The sequence below is a fragment of the Ranitomeya variabilis genome, chromosome 1 (assembly GCF_051348905.1).
Source record: "Ranitomeya variabilis isolate aRanVar5 chromosome 1, aRanVar5.hap1, whole genome shotgun sequence".
In the NCBI taxonomy this organism is placed as follows: domain Eukaryota; kingdom Metazoa; phylum Chordata; class Amphibia; order Anura; family Dendrobatidae; genus Ranitomeya; species Ranitomeya variabilis.
Window position 1 is genome coordinate 357808470 of NC_135232.1, and position 25375 is coordinate 357833844.

The 25375-nt window shown below is 41.5% G+C and overlaps 1 protein-coding gene across 5 annotated transcripts in view; it reads left to right on the forward strand.

The window, feature by feature from the left end:
• SYK (spleen associated tyrosine kinase) overlaps positions 1-25375 on the forward strand; it is a 286906-nt gene that overhangs the window by 114173 nt on the left and 147358 nt on the right. For all 5 annotated transcript variants that reach the window (XM_077299920.1, XM_077299917.1, XM_077299921.1 and 2 more), the window contains 2 exons: positions 5316-5761; positions 10497-10657. In XM_077299920.1, coding sequence (XP_077156035.1) covers positions 5360-5761; positions 10497-10657 — 563 coding nt within the window. In that variant the 5' untranslated portion in view covers positions 5316-5359. The remainder of the gene's footprint in view (positions 1-5315; positions 5762-10496; positions 10658-25375) is intronic.

Sequence of the window (25375 nt, forward strand, 5' to 3'; positions counted from 1 at the left end):
TGGACACAAGTAACTATGCGTATTAATCCGGATCACCAGGAGATTATTCGCTTTCTGGTGCTGTATAATCTACATGATGATTTGGTGCTAGGATTGCCTTGGCTGCAATCTCACAACCCAGTCCTCGACTGGAGAGCTATGTCTGTGTTGAGCTGGGGATGTAAGGGGGCTCATGGGGATGTACCTGTGGTTTCCATTTCATCATCCATTCCCTCTGAAATTCCTGAGTTCCTGTCTGACTATCGTGACGTCTTTGAAGAATCCAAGCTTGGTTCGTTACCTCCGCACCGAGAGTGCGATTGTGCCATAGATTTAATCCCGGGTAGTAAATACCCAAAGGGTCGTTTATTTAATCTGTCTGTGCCTGAACATGCTGCTATGCGAGAATATATAAAGGAGTCCTTGGAAAAGGGACATATTCGTCCATCGTCATCTCCCTTAGGAGCCGGTTTTTTCTTTGTGTCAAAAAAAGACGGCTCTTTGAGACCATGTATTGATTATCGGCTTTTGAATAAAATCACTGTTAAATATCAATACCCATTGCCGTTGCTGACTGATTTGTTTGCTCGCATAAAGGGGGCCAAGTGGTTCTCTAAGATTGACCTTCGTGGGGCATATAATTTGGTGCGAATCAGGCAGGGGGATGAGTGGAAAACCGCATTTAATACGCCCGAGGGCCACTTTGAGTATTTAGTGATGCCTTTTGGTCTTTCTAATGCTCCGTCAGTTTTCCAGTCCTTTATGCATGATATTTTTCGCGATTATTTGGATAAATTTATGATTGTGTATCTGGATGATATTCTGATTTTTTCGGATGACTGGGACTCTCATGTCCAGCAAGTCAGGAGGGTTTTTCAGGTTTTGCGGTCTAATTCTTTGTGTGTGAAGGGTTCTAAGTGTGTTTTTGGGGTACAGAGGATTTCCTTTTTGGGATATATTTTTTCCCCCTCTTCCATTGAAATGGATCCTGTCAAGGTTCAAGCTATTTGTGATTGGACGCAGCCCTCTTCTCTTAAGAGTCTTCAGAAATTTTTGGGCTTTGCTAACTTTTATCGTCGATTTATTGCTGGTTTTTCGGATATTGCTAAGCCATTGACCGATTTGACTAAGAAGGGTGCTGATGTTGCTGATTGGTCCCCTGATGCTGTGGAGGCCTTTCGGGAGCTTAAGCGCCGTTTTTCCTCTGCCCCTGTGTTGCGTCAGCCTGATGTTGCTCTACCTTTTCAGGTTGAGGTCGACGCTTCTGAGATCGGAGCTGGGGCAGTGTTGTCGCAGAAAAGTTCTGACTGCTCCGTGATGAGGCCTTGTGCCTTCTTTTCCCGTAAATTTTCGCCCGCTGAGCGGAATTATGATGTTGGGAATCGGGAGCTTTTGGCCATGAAGTGGGCTTTTGAGGAGTGGCGCCATTGGCTTGAGGGGGCCAGACATCAGGTGGTGGTATTGACTGACCACAAAAATTTGATTTATCTTGAGACCGCCAGGCGCCTGAATCCTAGACAGGCGCGCTGGTCATTATTTTTCTCTCGGTTTAATTTTGTGGTGTCATACCTACCGGGTTCTAAGAATGTTAAGGCGGATGCCCTTTCTAGGAGTTTTGAGCCTGACTCGCCTGGTAACTCTGAGCCCACAGGTATCCTTAAGGATGGAGTGGTATTGTCAGCCGTTTCTCCAGACCTGCGGCGGGCCTTGCAGGAGTTTCAGGCGGAGAGACCTGATCGTTGCCCACCTGATAAACTGTTTGTTCCTGATGATTGGACCAGTAGAGTCATCTCTGAGGTTCATTCTTCTGCGTTGGCAGGTCATCCTGGCATTTTTGGTACCAGGGATTTGGTGGCAAGGTCCTTCTGGTGGCCTTCCCTGTCACGAGATGTGCGAGGCTTTGTGCAGTCTTGTGACGTTTGTGCTCGGGCCAAGCCTTGTTGTTCTCGGGCTAGTGGATTATTGTTGCCCTTGCCTATTCCTAAGAGGCCTTGGACGCACATCTCGATGGATTTTATTTCAGATCTGCCTGTTTCTCAGAAGATGTCTGTCATCTGGGTGGTGTGTGACCGTTTTTCTAAGATGGTCCATTTGGTTCCTCTGCCCAAGTTACCTTCTTCTTCCGAGTTGGTTCCTCTGTTTTTTCAAAATGTTGTTCGTTTGCATGGTATTCCTGAGAATATCGTTTCTGACAGAGGGACCCAATTCGTGTCTAGATTTTGGCGGGCATTCTGTGCTAGGATGGGCATAGATTTATCTTTTTCGTCCGCTTTCCATCCTCAGACGAATGGCCAGACCGAGCGGATTAATCAGACCCTGGAGACATATCTGAGGTGTTTTGTGTCTGCTGACCAGGATGATTGGGTTGCTTTTTTGCCATTGGCGGAGTTCGCTCTCAATAATCGGGCCAGCTCTGCCACTTTGGTGTCCCCGTTTTTCTGTAATTCGGGGTTTCATCCTCGATTTTCCTCTGGTCAGGTGGAATCTTCGGATTGTCCTGGAGTGGATGCTGTGGTGGAGAGATTGCATCAGATCTGGGGGCAGGTGGTGGACAATTTGAGGTTGTCCCAGGAGAAGACTCAGCTTTTTGCCAACCGCCACCGTCGTGTTGGTCCTCGGCTTTCTGTTGGGGATTTGGTGTGGTTGTCTTCTCGTTTTGTCCCTATGAGGGTCTCTTCTCCTAAGTTTAAGCCTCGGTTTATCGGCCCGTATAAGATATTGGAGATTCTTAACCCTGTTTCCTTCCGTTTGGACCTCCCTGCATCCTTTTCTATTCATAACGTTTTTCATCGGTCATTATTGCGCAGGTATGAGGTACCGGTTGTGCCTTCCGTTGAGCCTCCTGCTCCGGTGTTGGTTGAGGGTGAGTTGGAGTACGTTGTGGAGAAAATCTTGGACTCTCGTGTTTCCAGACGGAGACTCCAGTATCTGGTCAAGTGGAAGGGATACGGCCAGGAGGATAATTCTTGGGTGAATGCATCTGATGTTCATGCCTCCGATCTGGTTCGTGCCTTTCATAGGGCCCATCCTGATCGCCCTGGTGGTTCTGGTGAGGGTTCGGTGCCCCCTCCTTGAGGGGGGGGTACTGTTGTGAATTTGGATTCTGGGCTCCCCCGGTGGCTACTGGTGGAATTGAACTGGTGTCTTCATCTTCTCTGTTCACCTGTTCCCATCAAGATGTGGGAGTCACTATATAACCTTGCTGCTCTGTTAGTTGCTTGCCGGTCAACAATGTTATCAGAAGCCTCTCTGTGCTTGTTCCTGCTCCTAGACAACTACTAGATAAGTTGGACTTTTGTCCATGTTTGTTTTTGCATTTTGTTCCAGTTCACAGCTGTAGTTTTGTTACTGTGTCTGGAAAGCTCTTGTGAACGGGAATTGCCACTCTGGTGTTATGAGTTAATGCCAGAGTTTTAAAGTAATTTCTGGATGGTGTTTTTGATAGGGTTTTCAGCTGACCATGAAAGTGTCCTTTCTGTCTTCTGCTATGTAGTAAGTGGACCTCAAATTTGCTAAACCTATTTTCATACTACGTTTGTTATTTCATCTCAACTCACCGCCAATACATGTGGGGGGCCTCTGTCTCCTTTCGGGGTATTTCTCTAGAGGTGAGCTAGGACTAATATTTTCCTCTGCTAGCTTTATTTAGTCCTCCGGCTGGGCTGGGCATCTAGAATCAACGTAGGCATGCTACCCGGCCACTGCTAGTTGTGCGTTAGGTTTAGTTCATGGTCAGCTCAGTTCCCATCTTCCAAGAGCTAGTTCCTATATATGCTTATGCTATGTTCTCTTGCCATTGAGATCATGACACATCACACAGTTGCCGCAGATTTGTCGGCTGCACATCCCAAAGATGCTCCATACAAGGCAGGATGGATCCATGCTTTCATGTTGTTTACGCCAAATTCTGACCCTACCATCCGAATGTCGCAGCAGAAATCGAGACTCATCAGACCAAGCAACGTTTTTCCAATCTTCTACTGTCCAATTTCGATGAGCTTGTACAAATTGTAGCCTCAGTTTCCTGTTCTTAGCTGAAAGGAGTGGTACCCGGTGTGGTCTTCTGCTGCTGTAGCCCATCTGCCTCAAAGTTCGACGCACTGTGCGTTCAGAGATGCTCTTAGGCCTACCTTGGTTGTAACGGGTGGCAATTTGAGTCACTGTTGCCTTTCTATCAGCTCGAACCAGTCTGCCCATTCTCCTCTGACCTCTGGCATCAACAAGGCATTTCCGCCCACAGAACTGCCGCTCACTGGATTTTTTTTCTTTTTCGGACCATTCTCTGTAAACCCTAGAGATGGTTGTGCGTGAAAATCCCAGTAGATCAGCAGTTTCTGAAATACTCAGACCAGCCCTTCTGGCACCAACAACCATGCCACGTTCAAAGGCACTCAAATCACCTTTCTTCCCCATACTGATGCTCGGTTTGAACTGCAGGAGATTGTCTTGACCATGTCTACATGCGTAAATGCACTGAGTTGTCGCCATGTGATTGGCTGATTAGAAATTAAGTGTTAACAAGAAGTTGGACAGGTGTACCTAATAAAGTGGCCAGTGAGTGTATAATGGCAAAGCATAATAAATTTGAGACTGTTATAAAGCAAAATAGTTAAGCACCACTAAAGAATTTATTTTATTGCAGCACTGGAGTGGGGCTGCTTATATAAGGCCCCTGCACGTAGTCTTATACTTACCATCCTCTGTCTTCTGCAGTCATCAGCGCTGGTCCAGTTTATTTTCCAGCAGTTTATAACCTGCTGGATTGTTCCAGTGTTTGCTGGCTCGATCTGGAAGTCACAACTTAATGTAAGTCTAAGAAAGCCTCTTTCTGGCTCTCATAGACTTGTATTGAAAGCGTGTGATTGTTACCTCTGACTTCCGATCAGTCAGAAGTTGCGGTCACTAGATCGCGGCAGCATCGCGAACAGCTCATGGCAGCGGGTGGTGAGTATAATACTAGAGGCCGGGACCTTATATTAGCAGCCCCGCTCCAGAGCTGTAATTAAAAAAGAAATGCTCGAGTAGTGCTTTAACAGCAGCTCAGGCAAGATGGCAGACTACATAACAATATGCAGAAAATAAAATAACAGATTTTTGATTTTTTTTTTATTAGTACACTAGAAGTGAAAATCTTCCTCATTTACTTGTTGATTAATTGGGAATTGTTGGCCTAATATGACTATTGTATGTCTCTTCCCCAATTTACTATTTGAAATTCTCTAATATCATGTCGGATTAAGTGCCTGATATTAAAATAATATTAGTTAATGATTGTATTAAACCATATGAATGCTAGTAACGTTATATGACTAAAATGTCTACCTTTGATTTTATAGGTCCCAGGCTACAACTTCTATTGTGGATATCAAATCTTAAGGAAATGGCAGAAGGCACAAACCAGTTACCCTATTTTTTTGGGAACATAACGCGTGAAGAAGCTGAGAACTATCTTAAACAAGGAGGATTCAGTGATGGCCTATATTTGTTGCGACAGAGCAGTAGTTACCTTGGTGGCTATGCCCTATCTGTATCTCATGGCCGAAAATATTACCACTATACTATTGAAAGAGAGTTGAGTGGAACATATGCTATAGCGGGAGGAATATCTCATAGCTCCCCGGCTGAACTCTGTAATTGTCATATTCATGAAAGCAATGGACTTGTCTGTTTGTTGAAAAAGCCTTGCACTCGTCCTTCTGGTGTTCAACCTAAAATTGGACCCTTTGAAGACCTCAAGGAAAATCTTATCAGAGAGTACGTGCAGCAAACATGGAACTTACAGGTAAGTCTTCTTTCATAGTACCCAAGCATATGTGTTATTTGACATATTATGAATGTCTGGGAGCATATGTGTCACTAAAGAAGGAGATGGCATCAAGTTTTATTATGGGAGTGTGATGATATGGGCAATGTTCTGCTAAAAATCATGGGATTCATTGCATTTACATAGATGAAATATACCTTCTACCTAAATAAGTATTCACCTTCATGGCAATAGTATTCCTAAAGGGCAGTGACTTCTTCAGTTAGGATAATATGCCCTACCATACTGCAAAACATATTTAGGAATGGTTAAAATAAAATAGCGTTTGAGGTGTCATCATCTGTGGGATGTGCTGGAAAAACATGCCAGATCCATGGAGGCGCCACCACACAATTTACAGGACTTCAAGGATCTCCTGCTAATATCTTGGTGTCAGTTATCTTAGTGGTTTTGTGGGATGAATGTATGAACATTAGAGATGAATTGATCGATTAGCAGGACTCCAGTCCAGCATCTAGGTCAGTGGCACCTTGTAGAAAACAAAAGGCCCGCAAATCTCTTATGTCACATCAGCCTTGGCTAATAAAAAATCTTGCTGAGGATGCCGGAAGATGAGAGATTTGTGGACCTCTTGACTAGCTGCCAAGTGCTACTGATTTGGGCATTAGACTAAAGTCCCATGTATCCATCCACTTATCCCTATTCAATATGTTAGAGGTGTTTTGGTGGCATGATGAGCCTACACAATATTAGACAATGCTAGGTTTTAATGTTATGGCTGATTGGGCTATCAACAGTTGGGTATTTTATTCTTTCTGTTTTCAAGCCACATAGTAATAAATACATAGTAGTACATACATAATATGTTTCCATCAGCTGAAATTAAAGGGAACCATGTACAATAACTTGAATCTTTAATCTTTCCACATAGAGAAAGCCTAGCGAAACGGAGAAAAATAGAGTCAAAATGCCAATAATTGCAAAATTAGTAGAAACTTTATTACATAGTAAATACACACATAAAATCAATATTGTGCACACAGTGTGCACATAGCCGTGAGCAATACAATTCTAGTATGGCATCTATGAAGTGATAAAAGACAAAAACTCCAAGGCTAAGAGAGCAAACGGTGCACCTAGTCCATACATATGGGGGTCCTGTTGTACATATGGCTACTGCATGTGGTTAATATATCCAAACTAGGGCACACGTATAGGGTAGGGCGCTATATAGGATTGGTAAGTGGTAAGTATAAGGCAGGCTACAATAGGGACCAATGAACTGATTAATCACATAAAATAGTAACCAACACCTGCTGCTACCAGCCAAATGGAAACACTGGCCGAAACCTACAACCAATACAAGTACTAGCCAATAAGTAGTAACCTAAGTGCCAAAGTAAAGCAAATAGTACAGATATTTACCCATATGTCCTGGACCGGTGCGACCGCGCTCTTGGGGTGAGAGCGCGGTCGCACCGGTCCAGGACATATGGGTAAATATCTGTACTATTTGCTTTACTTTGGCACTTAGGTTACTACTTATTGGCTAGTACTTGTATTGGTTGTAGGTTTCGGCCAGTGTTTCCATTTGGCTGGTAGCAGCAGGTGTTGGTTACTATTTTATGTGATTAATCAGTTCATTGGTCCCTATTGTAGCCTGCCTTATACTTACCACTTACCAATCCTATATAGCGCCCTACCCTATACGTGTGCCCTAGTTTGGATATATTAACCACATGCAGTAGCCATATGTACAACAGGACCCCCATATGTATGGACTAGGTGCACCGTTTGCTCTCTTAGCCTTGGAGTTTTTGTCTTTTATCACTTCATAGATGCCATACTAGAATTGTATTGCTCACGGCTATGTGCACACTGTGTGCACAATATTGATTTTATGTGTGTATTTACTATGTAATAAAGTTTCTACTAATTTTGCAATTATTGGCATTTTGACTCTATTTTTCTCCGTTTCGCTAATTATCCTCTGAGTCGTTTTTTGCCTTATATCTCAGGATGCAATTTAGCATCTATATACAATTATTTGTATACTAATTATTGTATTATAAATATGTTTTGGGGACTATTTGTACAATAGAGAAAGCCTAGTTGTACTTCTGATGGTCCTGTTGACATAATTTTAAAAAAATGCTATGCTTTAACAATGTTAAAATAATTCACTAGTAAGTCATAGTTTTGACTTTGCACTTGTAAAGCTATAAAAACTGTGCCTAAACGTGGAAGATACTAATGTTATTTAAAGGGAACTTGTCACCCCAAAATCAAAGGTGAGCTAAGCCCACCGGCATCAGGGGCTTATCTACAGCATTCTGGAATGCTGTAGGTAAGCCCCCGATGTAACCTGAAAGATGAGAAAAAGAGGTTAGATTATACTCACCTGGGCGGGCGGTCTGATTGGGCGTTGCGGTCTGGTCTGGGACCTCCCATCTTCTTACAATGATGTCCTCTTCTTGTCTTCATGCTGCGGCTTCGTGCGCAGGCGTAATTTGTCTGCCCTGTTGATGGCAGAGCAAAGTACTGCAGAGTGCAGGCGCCGGGCCTCTCTGACCTTTCCCGGCACCTGCGGACTGCAGTACTTTGCTCTGCCCTCAACAGGGCAGACAAAGTACGCCTGCGCCAAAGCAGCAATGTGAAGACAAGAAGAGGATGTCATTGTAAGAAGATGGGAGGCGCTGGATCGGACCGCGACACCCATTGGACTGGACCGCAACAGGAACGCCCCTGGGTGAGTATAATCTAACCATTTGATCTAACGTTTGTATAATCTAACCTTTTTTCTCATCTTTCAGGATTCCAGAATGCTGTAGATAAGCCACTGATGCCGGTGGGCTTAGCTCACCTTTGATTTTGGGGGTGACAGGTTCCCTTTAATTAACATTAGTATCTTCCACGTTTGGGCACAGTTTTTATAGCTTCACAAGTGCAAAGTCAAAACTATGACTTACTAGTGAATTATTTTCGCATTGTTAAAGCATAGCATTTTTTTAAATTATGTCAACAGGACCATCAGAAGTACAACTAGGCTTTCTCTATGTGGAAAGATTAAAGATTCAAGTTATTGTACATGACTTACATCTAAATACCCTGGCAAAGATACAGTGGCTTTTTGGCTCCATTTGTCACCAAGTATTTCAGCCCATGTGCAAAAATAAGGAGACCAAAAGTGGAAAATTGCACAAAGATGAATAAAAAACTTACTTTATTGGTTCTTCAATTAAAATGCAAAAAAAAAATGATCAGATGAATGCAGCCTCAAGTCCCCTAAGAGGATTATTAAATCCAGTAAAAAGTGAAAAAAAAAAAAATTAAAATATGAAAAAAAACCCTAAAAACCCACAAAATTTAAAATTGCCCTTTTGCCCCATTAAAGATAAAATAATAAAACAATTCAAAATGCACATATTTGCTTTTGTTGCATTAGTAAAAATCAGATCTATCAAAATATCAAATAAAAGTTATCTGAATGGTAAACAGCATAACGAAAAAAAATTTAAACGCCATAATTAATATTTTTGACCATTGCAACAATAACATAAAATGCAGTGAGTGGCGATCGAAACATCATATCTAATCCCAAATGATATCAGTAAAAACATCTGCTCACGGTGCAAAAAATAAGCTCTGAATCAGCTCTATATCCCAAAAAATGAAAATGTTGTGAGTCTCGGAAAATGGCCACAAAAGAAAAAAAAAATTCCTTATAAAATTCAAAATTTTTTCCCCAACACAAATGAAAACAAAACTATACATGTTTGGTATCTACGCACTCATATTGACCTGGAGAATCATATTGCCAAGTCAGTTTTACCTTATAGTGAACATGGTAAATGAAAAATCCAAATAACAATTGTGAAATTGCACTTTTTGCACTTTAAAAAACACATTTTCCAGCACACTATATGGTAGAATGAATGGCGTCCTTCAAAAGTACAACTCGGCTTCCAAAAAAAAAGCTATACAGCTATATTACTAGAAAAATAAAAAAAAGTTATGGCTCTTGAACAAAAGGAGATGAAAAAATGGAAAAAAAAATACGGCCATGGCATGGAGGGGTTAAAAGATAAATCTTGCAAAAAATCCAGAATATCGAAAAAATAGACAGCTTTAAAAATGAATTCCACTCCAAATTTCCATATAGCTGGTAAAAATAAATATTAGTATAACAATATAGGCAATAACTTCCCTTTAACTTAGGTTGAACACCAGCCAGTTTACATGTAGGAAGGCTACTTTCACACTTCCGTTGTTTAGTATCCGTCACAATGTGTCGTTTTGGGCAAAAAACGCATTCTGCAAATGTGCCCACAGGATGCGTTTTTTCCCCATAGACTTGTATTGCTGACGGATCGCGACGTATGGCCACACGTCACGTCCGTCGTGCACTGGTTGTGTCGGGTTTTGGCGGCCCGTCGTCTGGGAAAAACGTTGAAGGGAACGTTTTTCTGTACGTTGCATCCAGTTTTTAATACTGCGCATGCGCAGCAGGAAATATCGCTCTCACTCTCTTCCTCACCCAGAATTCTGACGGAAATGTGAAAGGACACACTTCCGTCGGTACGTCGTGCCAACGCTTTGTGACAGGCGACTACCGAAGGAAGTCTGAAAGTAGCCTAAGTTGTGAAAGATGTTTTTCAGTGCACGTGCTGCTATATAGAGTTGAACAGCAGGTTACAAAGTGTCCAGCTATCCATTATTAATATTATTTTTTTTATTATTTTGTAATTTACAGGGGGAAGCTCTGGAACAAGCAATTATCAGCCAAAAGCCTCAGTTAGAAAAGTTGATTGCAACCACTGCTCATGAACGAATGCCTTGGTTCCATGGCAGTATTTCAAGAGAGGAATCTGAACAACTATTACTGAGTGGCATAAAGGCTAATGGAACTTTTCTGTAAGTAAACTCTACATAGAATAATCTGGTAATCTTGCACACTGCAATTAATTCATATTAAAAAGCAATCACATGGCTTTACATGTGACATTAACATGGGCAATATTAAAGTTAAAATATTTATTTAACATGCACAATGTTACAATTATTTGTCTTTTTTAATTTTCTTTAGCCCTAAGAGTTAAAAAAAGGAACAATCCTTTCAATAAACTTTTCAGAATAAGTTGTGTATGTACATGAGGAATAATGCTACCTCTGGCCATTATATGCCTTATGTCCTGCATTTTCTATCAATTTTCCCCTCTTCATGCTGTATATCCTAATTTGCACTTGACACAGATGTGTTCCTGCTCTTCATTTATTAGTTAGCGTATAGACAGAAGCAGCAGGAACATAGAGGAAATTTGTCCAGGAGAACTGAGCAGTGTAGATGTGAATCCGGCTTTGGGGAGCTAAAGTAATGTAAAACAGTTGTAGAGAAAGCTCAGCACAGTCTGCCTGTGTCTGCCTCTGCCTATTTTCTATCTCTGCTCCTCACTTCTCCTCCCCTCCTCTAGCCATAGGATATGATAGGAGGTATAATGTGAAATCTCAATGTGCTATTTTGTTTTGAGCTGTTTTTTCACAGTTAAGTTAAGGAGGAAGAGAAGAGGATCTAAAATGGAGAAAAATGCAGAATTATCTGATGAGATATATTACAAAGTTTATTGTATGATTTGTTTGTACTATTGATTTCTGCTTGTTTGTTGCCTGTTTGTTGAAATTATAGTTCGAATTTAAGGATCAGCTTAGTTTGGGCATTGCAAGTAATGTGTGATCAGCTCAGTGTTTTTATGTTAAACACATTTTTAAATTATTGTTGATTTTTTCTTTTACTTTTGAATATCACTAACTATAATGTAAAAAAATACTTACATTTTGCAGATTTCACAATGAAGGCTGATAAGTTCTGTTTTGGAGAAATCAGTTTTTAGTAGTTATCTTGTTATCATCACAGACAGGATTATAATGAAAGCTAACACCTCTACATAGATAACAAAGGGTCCACCATTCACAACAGGTGATGTTCACTACTCACCTTCCTCAGGGCCTGTACAATATCCCCAGCACAGGATACAGGACATACCATGAAAACTCTCCCATAGTAGTCAGTGAGTCATCTAAGGACTACCGATTTCCGTGGATCATGTTCTGCTACTACTTTTTTTCTTTTTCTGTATATGTTGCCATATGAGAGATTTGTTTTCTGAGGAATTAGTTGTGTTTTTCAATGGCCTTTTTGGTACATATCATTTATGGACTGTTAATTATTTTTTGTGGACAGCAACTTCACCATTGTTCATATTCCACAGCACTTTACAATTCAGGGAGTACATGTACAAACAATATAATAAATTACTGATAAAATCCACCTGAAAAAAAATGTAATGTGCATATAGCCTTAAAACTGTGCATACTGGGAATTAACTAGTTTGTCTGAGGTGGTACATTACATAGAACTGGTCTGGCCCGATAAAAGTCTTGTAGATGGTAGTGGAAAATTCAGATTATGGAGGACAGTTAATTACAAGAATAACTAAGTCAATAAGGCTAGACCAATTAAGTATATATTTTGTACTTTTTAGCATTTTTACACAATAGAAAGATGCATTTGAAAAAAAAAAGACATTTGTGTGTCGCAGCTTTCTTTCTACCAAGCTTAAAAGCGTCCTCACCTTGGCATGTCAGGCTTGGCATGTCACTCTCCACAAGGAGAAACGTTACCCCTTGGATCCCAGATTAGAAATACGCTTTCTCATTCATGCCACTAAGAAAACACTATGGAATGGTTACACACCTGTACTGTACACCTCACCCATCTAGCACTACATATTTCTGTATATCTAAATAAATAGAATATACTACGTATGTGTTTGAATATATATAATTATATGCATATATATTTAGATATATATGTATATTTATGAATATATGTATGTATCTATATTTAGATATATAGAAATATATAATGCTAGATGGGTGAGGTTTATTGGTGTGTAACCATTCTTCCCTGTAGGGTTTTGCCAGTGGCATGAATAGGAAAGTGAAGTCTATCTACTCATCTATCTAGAGTACTGTATAAAAGTTTTAGACACGTGTGCCAAAATGCTGAAACGTAGAAATGCTAAGTTTAAATAATTCAAGTGTTTGTTTTTATCAATTAACAAAATGGAAAATGAATGAACAAAAAAGAGAAATCTAAACCATATTGATTTTTTGGTGTGACAACCCCAAACAGTATCAAAGCATCAATTCTTTGAAGTACAGGTGCAACATGCTTTGATGTTGTTTTGAAGACAAAAGGTGGAAGCACTAAATATTGATTTGATCTTTATTTCTCTTTTGTTCATTCACTTTGCATTTTGTTAATAATAATAAACAATTATCGCTTACATTTATTAAAGCATTCTTTCTTTGCAGCATTTTTTCCACACTTTTCGAAAACTTGCATTTTGGTTATTTGCAAAATGCAGGTTTTTCAGGCTGATGACATTTAGGTATATTTAATGAGCGTTACTTTTACTTCAGGTTGGCAATACGGAACAGTGAGCAGTCCATTTATTTATACAAATGCTGAGTTAGATGTGTAAATAATATATTGCGCAGTCTTCAACAACACTGCCAGGATACCTTTTAATCGTTTTGAAAATTTTACTTGGCCTTTATGTATTTACAGTACTGAATAGCATCCTCATGACACAAATAGATTTGTTACACAAGCAAACAAAACACTTGCAAATAAAATACACAGCAATGTATAAGGCTGGGTTCACATTACATGCTAGCAGTCTGTTAAATCCGCCATTAAGCCCTATTTCGGGCGCATCGCTAGCGCACACCCAAAATGGGCGTGCACTAGCGATGTGCCGTCATTGAGTGATGGACCTTGGGACGCGGGCTGCAGCGTTTCTGGGTCCGTTACTGCTAGCGCAGATAGAGCATCTGCTAGCTCTATCTGTGCTAGCGCAATGGCATGTCGGCTCTTGCATTAACGCAGCCCATTTAATGCATGTATTGATCAGGCTGCTTTAACGCAATGTGAACCTGGCCTTTTTTTTAATAAGCTGGCATATGTATACATGATAGGTTTGATCAGTTTTGAGAGTGAATTTTCAGGGAAGTGCAGGAAACAGGAGGAGGAAGATAAATAAAAATGCAGTTTATTCCAATTTAAAATGACATTTGATGTCTGATCTCTAATACAGACAGTCAGAAACAGTGATTATTGTGGCTTATAAATAATTTAACCATTTTAATATTTGTTAATTTGTTTAAAAGAGAATCCCACTGTTACTTCAGAGCACAAAGCAGCAAAAAAGATTAACCCCTGCTCTGACTGACTCAGTGTAACCATTTATTAGAATGTGGCCCTTTAACATGCTTGATATGGACAATCATGGTGCAATGTACAGGTGAAATCTATAGCAAAAAGTTCTAGTGGAGTAAGATGGTCAAAAAGGTGTTATGAGGGAAGATGATGTATCTGGATAGCACAGGTGATAAGTTGCTGATCACTGAGGGTCTCACAAAAGGAGATCCCAGTGATGGCAAGACTCAGGCCATGTGCACACGTTCAGTATTTTTCGCGTTTTTTTCGCGTTTTTTCGCTATAAAAACGTGATAAAAACGCGAAAAAAACGCTAACATATGCCTCCCATTATTTTCAGTGTATTCCGCATTTTTTGTGCAAATGTAGCCTTTTTTTCCGCGAAAAAATCACATCGCGGAAAAAAAAGCAACATGTTCATTAAAATGCGGAATTGCAGGGATTCCGCACACCTAGGAGTGCACTGATCTGCTTACTTCCCGCACGGGGCTGTGCACACCATGCGGGAAGTAAGCAGATTATGTGCGGTTGGTACCCAGGGTGGAAGAGAGGAGACTCTCCTCCACGGACTGGGCACCATATAAGTGGTCAAAAAATAAGAATTAAAATAAAAAATAGTCCTATACTCACCTTCGATGTCTTCCCGCCTCTCCGCTACATGCTGCCGCTTCGGTTCCTGTAGCTGGTGTGCGGTGAAGGACCTGTGATGACGTCACTGTTTTGTGATTGGTCGTGAGCGGTCATGTGACCGCTCACGTGACCGCGACGTCATGGAAGGTCCTGCGCGCACACACACCATCTATACGGAACGGACGCCGGTGAGGAGATCAGCTGTCTGCGGGTGAGTATAAGCATTTTTTTTATTTTTTTTATTATTTTTAAACATTCTATCTTTTACTATAGATGCTGCATAAGCTGCATCTATAGTAAAAAGTTGGTCACACTTGTCAAACAGTATGTTTGACAAGTGTGACCAACCTGTCAGTCAGTTTTCCAAGCGATGCTACAGATCGCTTGGAAAACTTTAGCATTCTGCAAGCTAATTACGCTTGCAGAATGCTAAAAAAACGCGAAAAAAACGGAAAAAAAACGCAAAAAAAAATGCGGATTTCTTGCAGAAAATTTCCGGTTTTCTTCAGGAAATTTCTGCAAGAAATCCAGACGTGTGCACATACCCTCAGGGTATGTGTCCACGTTCAGGATTGCTTCAGGATTTGGTCAGAATTTTATGCAGGTAAAATCCTGACCAAATCTGCACCTGAGGTCACTGGCAGGTCACCTGCGGTGTCCTTGCGTTTTTTCTGCAATGTAAGGACATGCTGCGTTCTTAAAAGACGCGCCGCATGTGTGTTTTCACGGGTCTGCCGCATGCATCTTTTACTGCATAGTGGAGACGGGATTTCATTAAATCCCCTCCACTATGCTGTAACATCTGGACGCTGCGTTTTTTATGCATGCTGCTCAACGCTGCTTCAAAAACACAGCGTTTCCTGAACATGGAAACATACACTAAGGGTATGTGTCCACGTTCAGGTTTGCTTCAGGCTTTGGTCAGGATTTTATGCAGGTAAAATCCTGACCAAAAATGCACCTGAGGTCACTGGCAGGTCACCTGCGGTGTTCCTGCGAATTTTGCTCATTGTAGCAACATGCCTCGTTCTGAAAAAATGCAACGCATGTGCGTTTTTGTGGGAAAAACGCATGCGTTTTTTAATGCACAGTGGAGACGGGATTTCATTAAATCCCCTCCACTATGCTGTAACATCTGGACACTGCGTTTTTGACTCTGCGGCTCAACACTGCGTCAAAAACGCAGCATTTCCTGAACGTGGACACATACCCTAAGAGTCTCATGTACCCCATTTATTGGATTATTACTATGTTTATAAAATGGTATAGGCAGGTGAGGGTATGTAGTGTGAAAATTAAGCAAGTACACAATTTACTGGCTTTTTCAATCTGCCTCTGTTCTACTACAAAATATTCTTTGGATTTTAATGATAACTTCAAGCAGTGGATAAACATGCACAGTTTTACACTGAGGCTGATCTGGATTTGTAGCATGGTAGCTCCTGATTCTGGCCATCTCTCATTAGCGACATTTATTTCTAGAAAACAGCTCCTGTTCACACAGAATTAATGACCTGAAGTGACAATTAGAAAAAGGACCAGGCCCTATCAATTAAGAATTTGGGAGGCCCAGGAGTGGAGCACTCCTCAACAGAGATGTTGCGAACAACTCTATAAAAGGAGTGCTGGTTGAGCTTGTGCACTGTTTCCCCATTGACAGTCTTTAACACTAACAGAGAAAGCCAGGTAGTGGGCTCAGCTAACTCCTTCAGTCTCAAAGGCTTTAAATAGACAGCAGTGCAAATCTTGACAACTGTATAATTTTAAAGGACTCAGTCAGGACCAGAGATGAGTGAACTTGTTTGGAAAACGTTTGCCAATCTCTGCACAACTCTGCACAAATGTAGAACATGCAGAATAGTTTTCTTTTTCACAAGCATTTTTACTCAAAGTCAGCATAATTCAGTCACAGTTCAGTAAACCAACATGCTTCCACTAAAGCTTTTGTTATGACTTTGGCTAGAATAGCGGTGCTGTATGATTAGCAGGGGACAGGGAAATGAGTTGATGAAGGCAGGGAGTGTGTCTACATCAGAGGAGCTGCGGAGAGTATTTTTTCCCATTTTTTTAAAATTGAAGAGGTGTGTTAGGCTTGGGATGAAGACTGTGGTAAAGTTTGGAATGAGGTGGGACTTATTGTGTCAAGTTCAGAGGTGGTGAAGCAAAGTATTCAGCTGAGATGAGAGAAGAGGGAGGGGGAACTGGTGAACGCAGGAAACAATTGAAAGTACTGAATAGCTGTTTAGGGTTGTGAGACAGGTATGATATGAGGGATGAGAAGTTGGTTTGTTTTGCTGCAGTCAGAATTTGTGCAGCATTTTTACATCTTCTGTTACTGGACAGGCAGCACCACTCCCTTTCTTTGGCAGCCGTACAACGGTACGCTTTGTGGATGAGGGCCACAAAGAACATATGCTCCAGTAGATGGCAAGATCTGCATCAAGTGGCCTCTGCTCCTCTTCCTCCATCTTAACACCACACAAAGTACAGTCCTCAGTGTTGGCACCCCAATTGCTCTTTTTTCCCCCACATCACAACTCTCTAAGCTCCCAACTGACTGTTGGGAAATACAGATGGCTGAGTCTGCAGATCACTTCACAAATTGTATGCCATTGGCATAGGAAGTGTACTCTAAAGATTCACAGAGTCAAGAGGAGGAAATCATCTGCACCCATGGCCGAATTTTTAATCTCACTTTGATCCATGGCCCGACTAAATTCTGTCTGAGCATAAACCAAACCCTCTTCACTTCAACAGACTTTAACCCAGTTGGGTGAAGGTGATCTATTTCTGATGAAACTAGGTGTATTTGAGTTGCCTGCAGACTGTACTTTGCTGTCAAGGCAGGAAGAGGAGGAGGGTGACTGAGGGTGAGAAGTGTGAGAACAGAAAGGATGATGATGAGGTACAGATCACACTTGTAAAGCCAGAGGCATGCAGCTGAGTAGCTCAGCAGAGGAAGAGGAGGAGGAAGGCAAGGAGGTTACATAGACACTGAGTAATGCAATAAGATGATTTTCTGGATTTGATTTCTCATTTTGACTCTCATAGTTGTGGTCTACCTATGATGTCAATTACAGCCCTCTCTCATCTTTTTAAGTGGGAGAACTTGCACAGTTGGTCACTGACTAAATACATTTTTCCCCACTGTAGGTGTAACAGATGCCAAAGATGCACATAATCTAGAAGATAGGCTAAAATCAATTTTAAACTCAGATCTCAGCTGCTGCATCACATTTGTAAAAAAAAAAAAATTACTGTGCAACACCTCTGCACACAGAACAATTTCAATGCAGCTAAATGAAAAGAATGGATATTGCAGGCTGCATCACGTTTATCAACAGAATAAGTGTTTTAATGTACTTGATGTCTGCAGATAGCTTCATATCGCCACCACAAAATAACAACGTGTGATACGGCACGCTGTATCACATTCAGCAACAGAAAAAATTATAATTTTTTTAATGCACATTAGGTCTGCAGACAGGTTCATGTCACCGCCACAAAATGACAACATGGGATATGGCGGGCTGTATCACATTCTGCAACAGAAAAAATATTTTTTTTAATGAGAGGTAGGTCTGCAGACAGGTACATGTCACCACCACAAAATGACAATGTGGGATACGGCGGGCTGTATAATATTCAGGAACAGGAAAAATTATAATTTTTTCAATGCGTGTGAGGTCTGCAGACAGTTTCATATCACTGCCACAAAATTACAACTTGGGATATGGTGGCTGTATCACAGTCAGCAAAAGAAAAAAATACCTTATATACTCGAGTATAAGCCGACCCGAGTCTAAGCTGACCCCCCTAATTTTGCAACAAAAAACTGGGAAAACTTATTGACTCGAGTATAAGCCTAGGGTGGGAAATGCAGCACCTACTGGTAAATGACAAAAATAAAAATAGATACCAATAAGAGTAAAATTAATTGAGACATCAGTAGGTTAAGTGTTTTTGAATATCCATATTGAATCAGGAGCCCCATATAATGCTCCATACAGTTCATTATGGCCCCATAAGATGCTCCATATACAAATATGCCCCATATAATGCTCCATGCACTTCTTTATGGCCCCATAGATGCTCCATATAATGCTCCATGTAGTTCATTATGGCCCCATAGATGCTCCATATAATGCTTCATGCAGTTATGGCCCCATAGATGCCCCATATAATGCTCCATGCAGTTATGACCCCATAGATGCCCCATATAATGCTCCATGCAGTTATGGCCCCATAGATGCCCCATATAATGCTCCATGCAGTTATGGCCCCATAGATGCCCCATATAATGCTCCTTGCAGTTATGGCACCATAGATGCAACATATATAATACACCATATAATGCTCCATGCAGTTGTGGCCCCATGGATGCTCCATATAATGCTCCAAGCAGTTCTTTATGGCCCCATAGATGCTCCATATAACATTGTGCCACATTATGCTGCTGCTGCACTAAAAAAAAAAATTTACATGCTCACCTCTCGTCGCTGCCCGCTGCTCCTCAGCGTCACGTCTCTCCGCACTAACTGTTCAGGCAGAGGGCGGCGCGCACACTAATATGTCATCGCACCCTCTGACCTGAACAGTCACAGCAAGAGGACGGGAAGACGGAGCATCGGTGGAACGAGGGAAGGTAAATATGACATGCTCACCTGCTCCGGCACTACTGACGTGGTCCCTGCGTGTCCCACGATGTTCGGCGCGTCAGCTTCTTCCTGTAGTGAGCGGTCACATGGTACCGCTCATTACAGTAATGAATATGCGGCTCCACCCCTGTGGGAGTGGAGTCCATATTCATAACTTTAATGAGCGGTACCACGTGACCGCTGAAGAGGGGAAGAAGTTGCCGCACCAAACACCGTGGGACATGCGGGCACCGCATCAGGAGCGCTGGAGCAGGTGAGTGTTTGACAGGCGTCGCTCCCCCTCACCCGCCGATCCCCCCGCCTTCCATGACTCGAGTATAAGCCGAGAGGTGCACTTTCAGCCCATTTTTTTGGGCTGAAAATCTAGGCTTATACTCGAGTATATACGGTATTTTTTTTTAATGCGTGTTAGGTCTGCAGACAGTTTCATATTACCACAGCACTAAATGACAAGATGGGATACAGCAGGCTGTTTCTTATTTAGCTAGTGAAAAAAATAAGATTTAGAATGCTATTCTCATACATGGAGCACAATAGAAGCAGTGCACTACACATTTGTAGGACATGGGCCCTGCTGGCTTTGTCTATGGACCTCAGTAATGACAAAAACAAAAAAAATGCTGGAAGGTAAGTTTAACAGCCACACTGGATACTAGCTAGTTACACAATTTGACTGCTATACAACTGCCTAGCTAACTAACTAAAATATTGCTGCTAACAGTGCCAGAGTCAGGAGCAGCCTCTCGGCACTGTTACAGTGTCAAAATGGCGCTAAAAGAACATGTCTGCTCTTTATATGGAGAGGGTCATGTGATGTCAGCAGCCAATGACACAACCCATTGTGTCAGGACATTGTGTGTGTTTCCTGCTCCCTGATTGGCTAGCTGCAATGTGCACACATAAAGTTAGGGAAAGAATTACTGTATACAAGAATGCCACGCCTCTGAGCTCTGCAAACACCCTCTCAAACACATGCCAAACACTTATGATACACCACCACTATCATTGCTAAAGTGCTGAAAATACTTATTTGGCAACACAAATATTTTCCAGCAATTTTACCGAATGTCATCAATTTTTTCAGATTTTATAAAATTTTGCTCATGTTTTCGATCATGAATCTGAATGTGCTATATTAGTGCCGAATTTATGTTTGGCAAACGTTTTCCTAACTAATTTGCTCATCACTACTCATGATGGTTATTTACTGCAGATTCAGCTAGAGGTAAGACCCCAATCTTTGGGGCCTATGGGTTTCATCCTCAGTTCAGCTCTTTTTATAAGAATCGTTCTCACTACTTAGCTCTCAGAACCAGATGATTGTGGATGGATTACAGGTGACAGCTTTCTTCAAAAGAAAAAAAAATTCCTATGGTCATCTGAAAATTTGTCAGGTAGGTTAACCTTGGTTTCAGAAAAAGCAAAGGAGGATGGTACAGGGGCTCAAATTGAATGGTTTCATAATGCTGAAACAATCCTGCGAGACCTTAGAATAAATTTACCAGGTTTTGCTTATGATCCTTAGGGGAGAAGACCGGGCTGAGGGTTCTGACAGGGCACTGGGTCCAGAACTGCTGAGGCCGAACCTACTGTTGCAGGGGGAAAGAGATTGGGGACGGAGCAAACATAGAACGCGGCCAGTCTTGCCCCCAAACTTCAAGATTTGCCGCATGCCACTCCCAGGGAAGTAAATGCTGAAGTACCAATATTTGAAGCCATGGGAGCGATGGACCCATCGGATCAGAGTAGCTTCCCAACCCCCATCAGTCAGCTCGGATTACGCTGATCACAGCGGACGATGATGGCTGGAGTGCCTCCCACTTGTTATGAGCAAGATCAATTCATCAGGAAGTGAAAGAACGTGAATGTTTGGTGAAGGAGCTCTCACCCATGGAATGGCAAGATAAAGGAGAATGGGGGTATAGGGAAAAAGACTGGACTGTGGGTACTGACAGAGCACCAGGTCCGGAACTGCTGTGGCCAAACCTTGTGTTGCATGGGGAAAGAGATTTGTTCATTTCCTGTTGCTTCATGTAAGGAGGTTAACCCTGTATTGATAAAATATGTAATTGTTAACCCCTGCTCTATGCTTCTGTATCACTGCATCCGAATACCAGGGTTACACCACCACAGTTTGGAAGGGATCTATATTTTGCGGGCCAGTCAATCTATCAAGTCTGTCAGAAACCACAGGTTCAAAAAAACTACTTGGGCAGACCTGGCACAAGCCACTCCGTCTGGCAGATACAAGGGAAACCTGAACATTCGCCTTTCAACACCAGTACAGGGATCTGGTCTTTCAATGAGGTCCAGTGGAATGCTTCCAGAGAATTGCTGCTGGCCTGAAGAACTAACCAAAGTCAAGAAGGGTAGTCACGTGTGGTCAGTGCCAAGAGGTTTCATCAGAGACAAGATCTGAAAAGAAACCGATAGAAAAAAATTCAAACCAAAGTGAGAAAAAGGGAGAATTCAGGAAGACAACACAAGAGCAAGGACAATAGCTACTAACCAGGAAAGCGGAACTTAAAAAACATTAACTGGCAGTGAATTTCAGAGACTCAGCGGGTTATATAAAAGGCAGGCATGCCAATAGCTCTTATAAAGGAGTAGTCAAAAAAACAACCCCATAGCTTTCTGGTCTAGCAGCACCAAAAGTTACATGTATAACAGCACTGATACTGTCACACATCACCTGCAACAAAAGCGCTATGCCGCCTAGCGGCTTAAGCCGATGGGACAGAGGTTGGCACAGATGTTAGATTTAGATAGCCATCTGGTCAGGAGATCAAGACCCCCTAGGATTTAAGCTACAATTTAAGGTTAACTTTGAGTTGCATGAACTCACTGGGAGTGTGACTCCATCTGAGTGCACACATTTCTTCTTTTACGTTTTTATAAGTACTCAACCGTATTCTAGGCCTTTTATGTTCCCACCTTTTCAGTCTATAGGGGAGTGTGTGGCCTACATGTTCAACTCACTCCTACAAACCTCAGGCTCTTCTCCTTTGTGAGGAAATCTCATCTAAACTGAGCTAAACTGATCTAAACTGAGTTCCTTGTTCTATTGGAGTGTCAGCTCAAATGTATGCTGGGAGCACGACCAGCTCACCCTAAGCTTTGGTGAGGGTAAGCCACTGATGACTGATCCCTGCCCTTTACTGTGGCCTTCTAGTCTGGAGGGATGGGAAAGGCTTATTTGGGGCTTTTCTACTTTGTCAGTGAGCTGTGATAGACTGCTTCTAAGTGCATATTTTTTTGTGGCACTGTCTCATTTTTATGCACCTGGGAGGGAAAGCAATGTCTTGGGCTCTCAACTGAAATAAATATCGAGGTCTAACATGTTTTTTACCTATATGTTGATTTTCTGAAATAGATTTATGATATTAGATGGTATCTGTGCTATGTATTAGCATGTCTGCACAAAATTGATATGCATGGCCGTCTGCTAATTGGTTTAGGGAAGGAATCTGATGGTTACCCTGTGACCCATGGATCGGCAGCAGCTGAACAATACAGCTTAAAATACATACTACTAATGGACCAGATTAGCACAATCTGATACCTATACCTATGATGTTTTTTGGATGAAACCCTATTTTTACTCAAACTAGATGTAACATTTATACAGACTAGCTAGAGATGAAGCTTTTGGATATACTGTAAAGGAGCAGCAGACCCACCTCAATCCCAATATATGAGGGGGTCTAAAGACCCCTCTACCATATAGAATATACAGGTCCTTCTCAAAAAATTAGCATATAGTGTTAAATTTCATTATTTACCATAATGTAATGATTACTATTAAACTTTCATATATTATAGATTCATTATCCACCAACTGAAATTTGTCAGGTCTTTTATTGTTTTAATACTGATGATTTTGGCATACAACTCCTGAAAACCCCAAAAACCTGTCTCAATAAATTAGCATATTTCACCCGTCCAATCAAATAAAAGTGTTTTTTAATAACAAACAAAAAAACCATCAAATAATAATGTTCAGTTATGCACTCAATACTTGGTCGGGAATCCTTTGGCAGAAATGACTGCTTCAATGCGGTGTGGCATGGAGGCAATCAGCCTGTGACACTGCTGAGATGTTATGGAGGCCCAGGATGCTTCAATAGCGGCCTTAAGCTCATCCAGAGTGTTGGGTCTTGCGTCTCTAAACTTTCTCTTCACAATATCCCACAGATTCTCTATGGGTTTCAGGTCAGGAGAGTTGGCAGGCCAATTGAGCACAGTAATACCATGGTCAGTAAACCATTTACCAGTGGTTTTGGCACGGTGAGCAGGTGCCAGGTCGTGCTGAAAAATGAAATCTTCATCTCCATAAAGCATTTCAGCCGATGGAAGCATGAAGTGCTCCAAAATCTCCTGATAGCTAGCTGCATTGACCCTGCCCTTGATGAAACACAGTGGACCAACACCAGCAGCTGACATGGCACCCCACACCATCACTGACTGTGGGTACTTGACACTGGACTTCAGGCATTTTGGCATTTCCTTCTCCCCAGTCTTCCTCCAGACTCTGGCACCTTGATTTCCGAATGACATGCAAAATTTGCTTTCATCAGAAAAAAGTACTTGGGACCACTTAGCAACAGTCCAGTGCTGCTTCTCTGTAGCCCAGGTCAGGCGCTTCTGCCGCTGTTTATGGTTCAAAAGTGGCTTTACCTGGGGAATGCGGCACCTGCAGCCCATTTCCTGCACACGCCTGTGCACGGTGGCTCTGGATGTTTCCACACCAGACTCAGTCCACTGCTTCCTCAGGGTCCGGTCACCTCTTCTCGTTGTACAGCGTTTTCTGCCACATTGTTTCCTTCCAACAGACTTACCATTGAGGTGCCTTGATACAGCACTCTGGGAACAGCCTATTTGTTGAGAAATTTCTTTCTGGGTCTTACCCTCTTGCTTGAGGGTGTCAATGATGGCCTTCTTGACATCTGTCAGGTCGCTAGTCTTACCCATGATGGGGGTTTTGAGTAATGAACCAGGCAGGGAGTTTTTAAAAGCCTCAGGTATCTTTTGCATGTGTTTAGAGTTAATTAGTTGATTCAGAAGATTAGGGTAATAGGTCGTTTAGAGAACCTTTTCTTGATATGCTAATTTATTGAGACAGGTTTTTTGGGTTATCAGGAGTTGTATGCCAAAATCATCAGTATTAAAACAATAAAAGACCTGACAAATTTCAGTTGGTGGATAATGAATCTATAATATATGAAAGTTTAATTGTAATCATTACATTATGGTAAATAATGAAATTTAACACTATATGCTAATTTTTTGAGAAGGACCTGTAGTAGGATCTGCCTCTGAGTCTGGCTGACAGTATAATAACTGCATATATACAACGAACATGTCTGTAAAGCGCTGTGGAATTAATGGCGCTATACAAGTGAGTAAAATAAATAAATATACACTATAAAAGCAATTATTGTATACATATACTGTATGTATGTCTACTGAGGGCACTTATTATGGCCAGAGTAGCAGAGTTTGCATGATCTGCATATACTCTGAGTTTGTCATTTCTGTTGTGAGCTGGCAGGAAGTTCCCTTGTCACATAATGTACTGACCAGTGGTTAGTAAGAAGCAGATTGTCTAAGAGTGAAACTGGCTTGTTTCTTAAAAATAAGAAATTAGCAAATGTGTACAATAGCAACACAAGCAAATCTAATCTAATCTAGTCACGGAGCAAACGCTAAAATTATATATATATATATATATATATATATATATATATGTATATATATACCGTATTTTCTGGTGTATAAGACGACTGGGCGTATAAGACGACCCCCAACTTTTCCATATAAAATATGGAATTTGGGATATGCCCGCTGTATAAGACGGGGGTCATCTTATACGCCCAGTCATCTTATACGGCGTGTGGTTCCCAGGGTCTGAAGGAGAGGAGACTCTCCTTCAGGCGCTGGGATCCATATTCATGTTAAAAATAAAGAATAAAAATAAAAAATATGGATATACTCACCCCTCCGAGAAGCCTGGCTGTCACTGCTGCAAGCGTCTGCCTCCGTTCCTAAGAATTGCAGAGCATG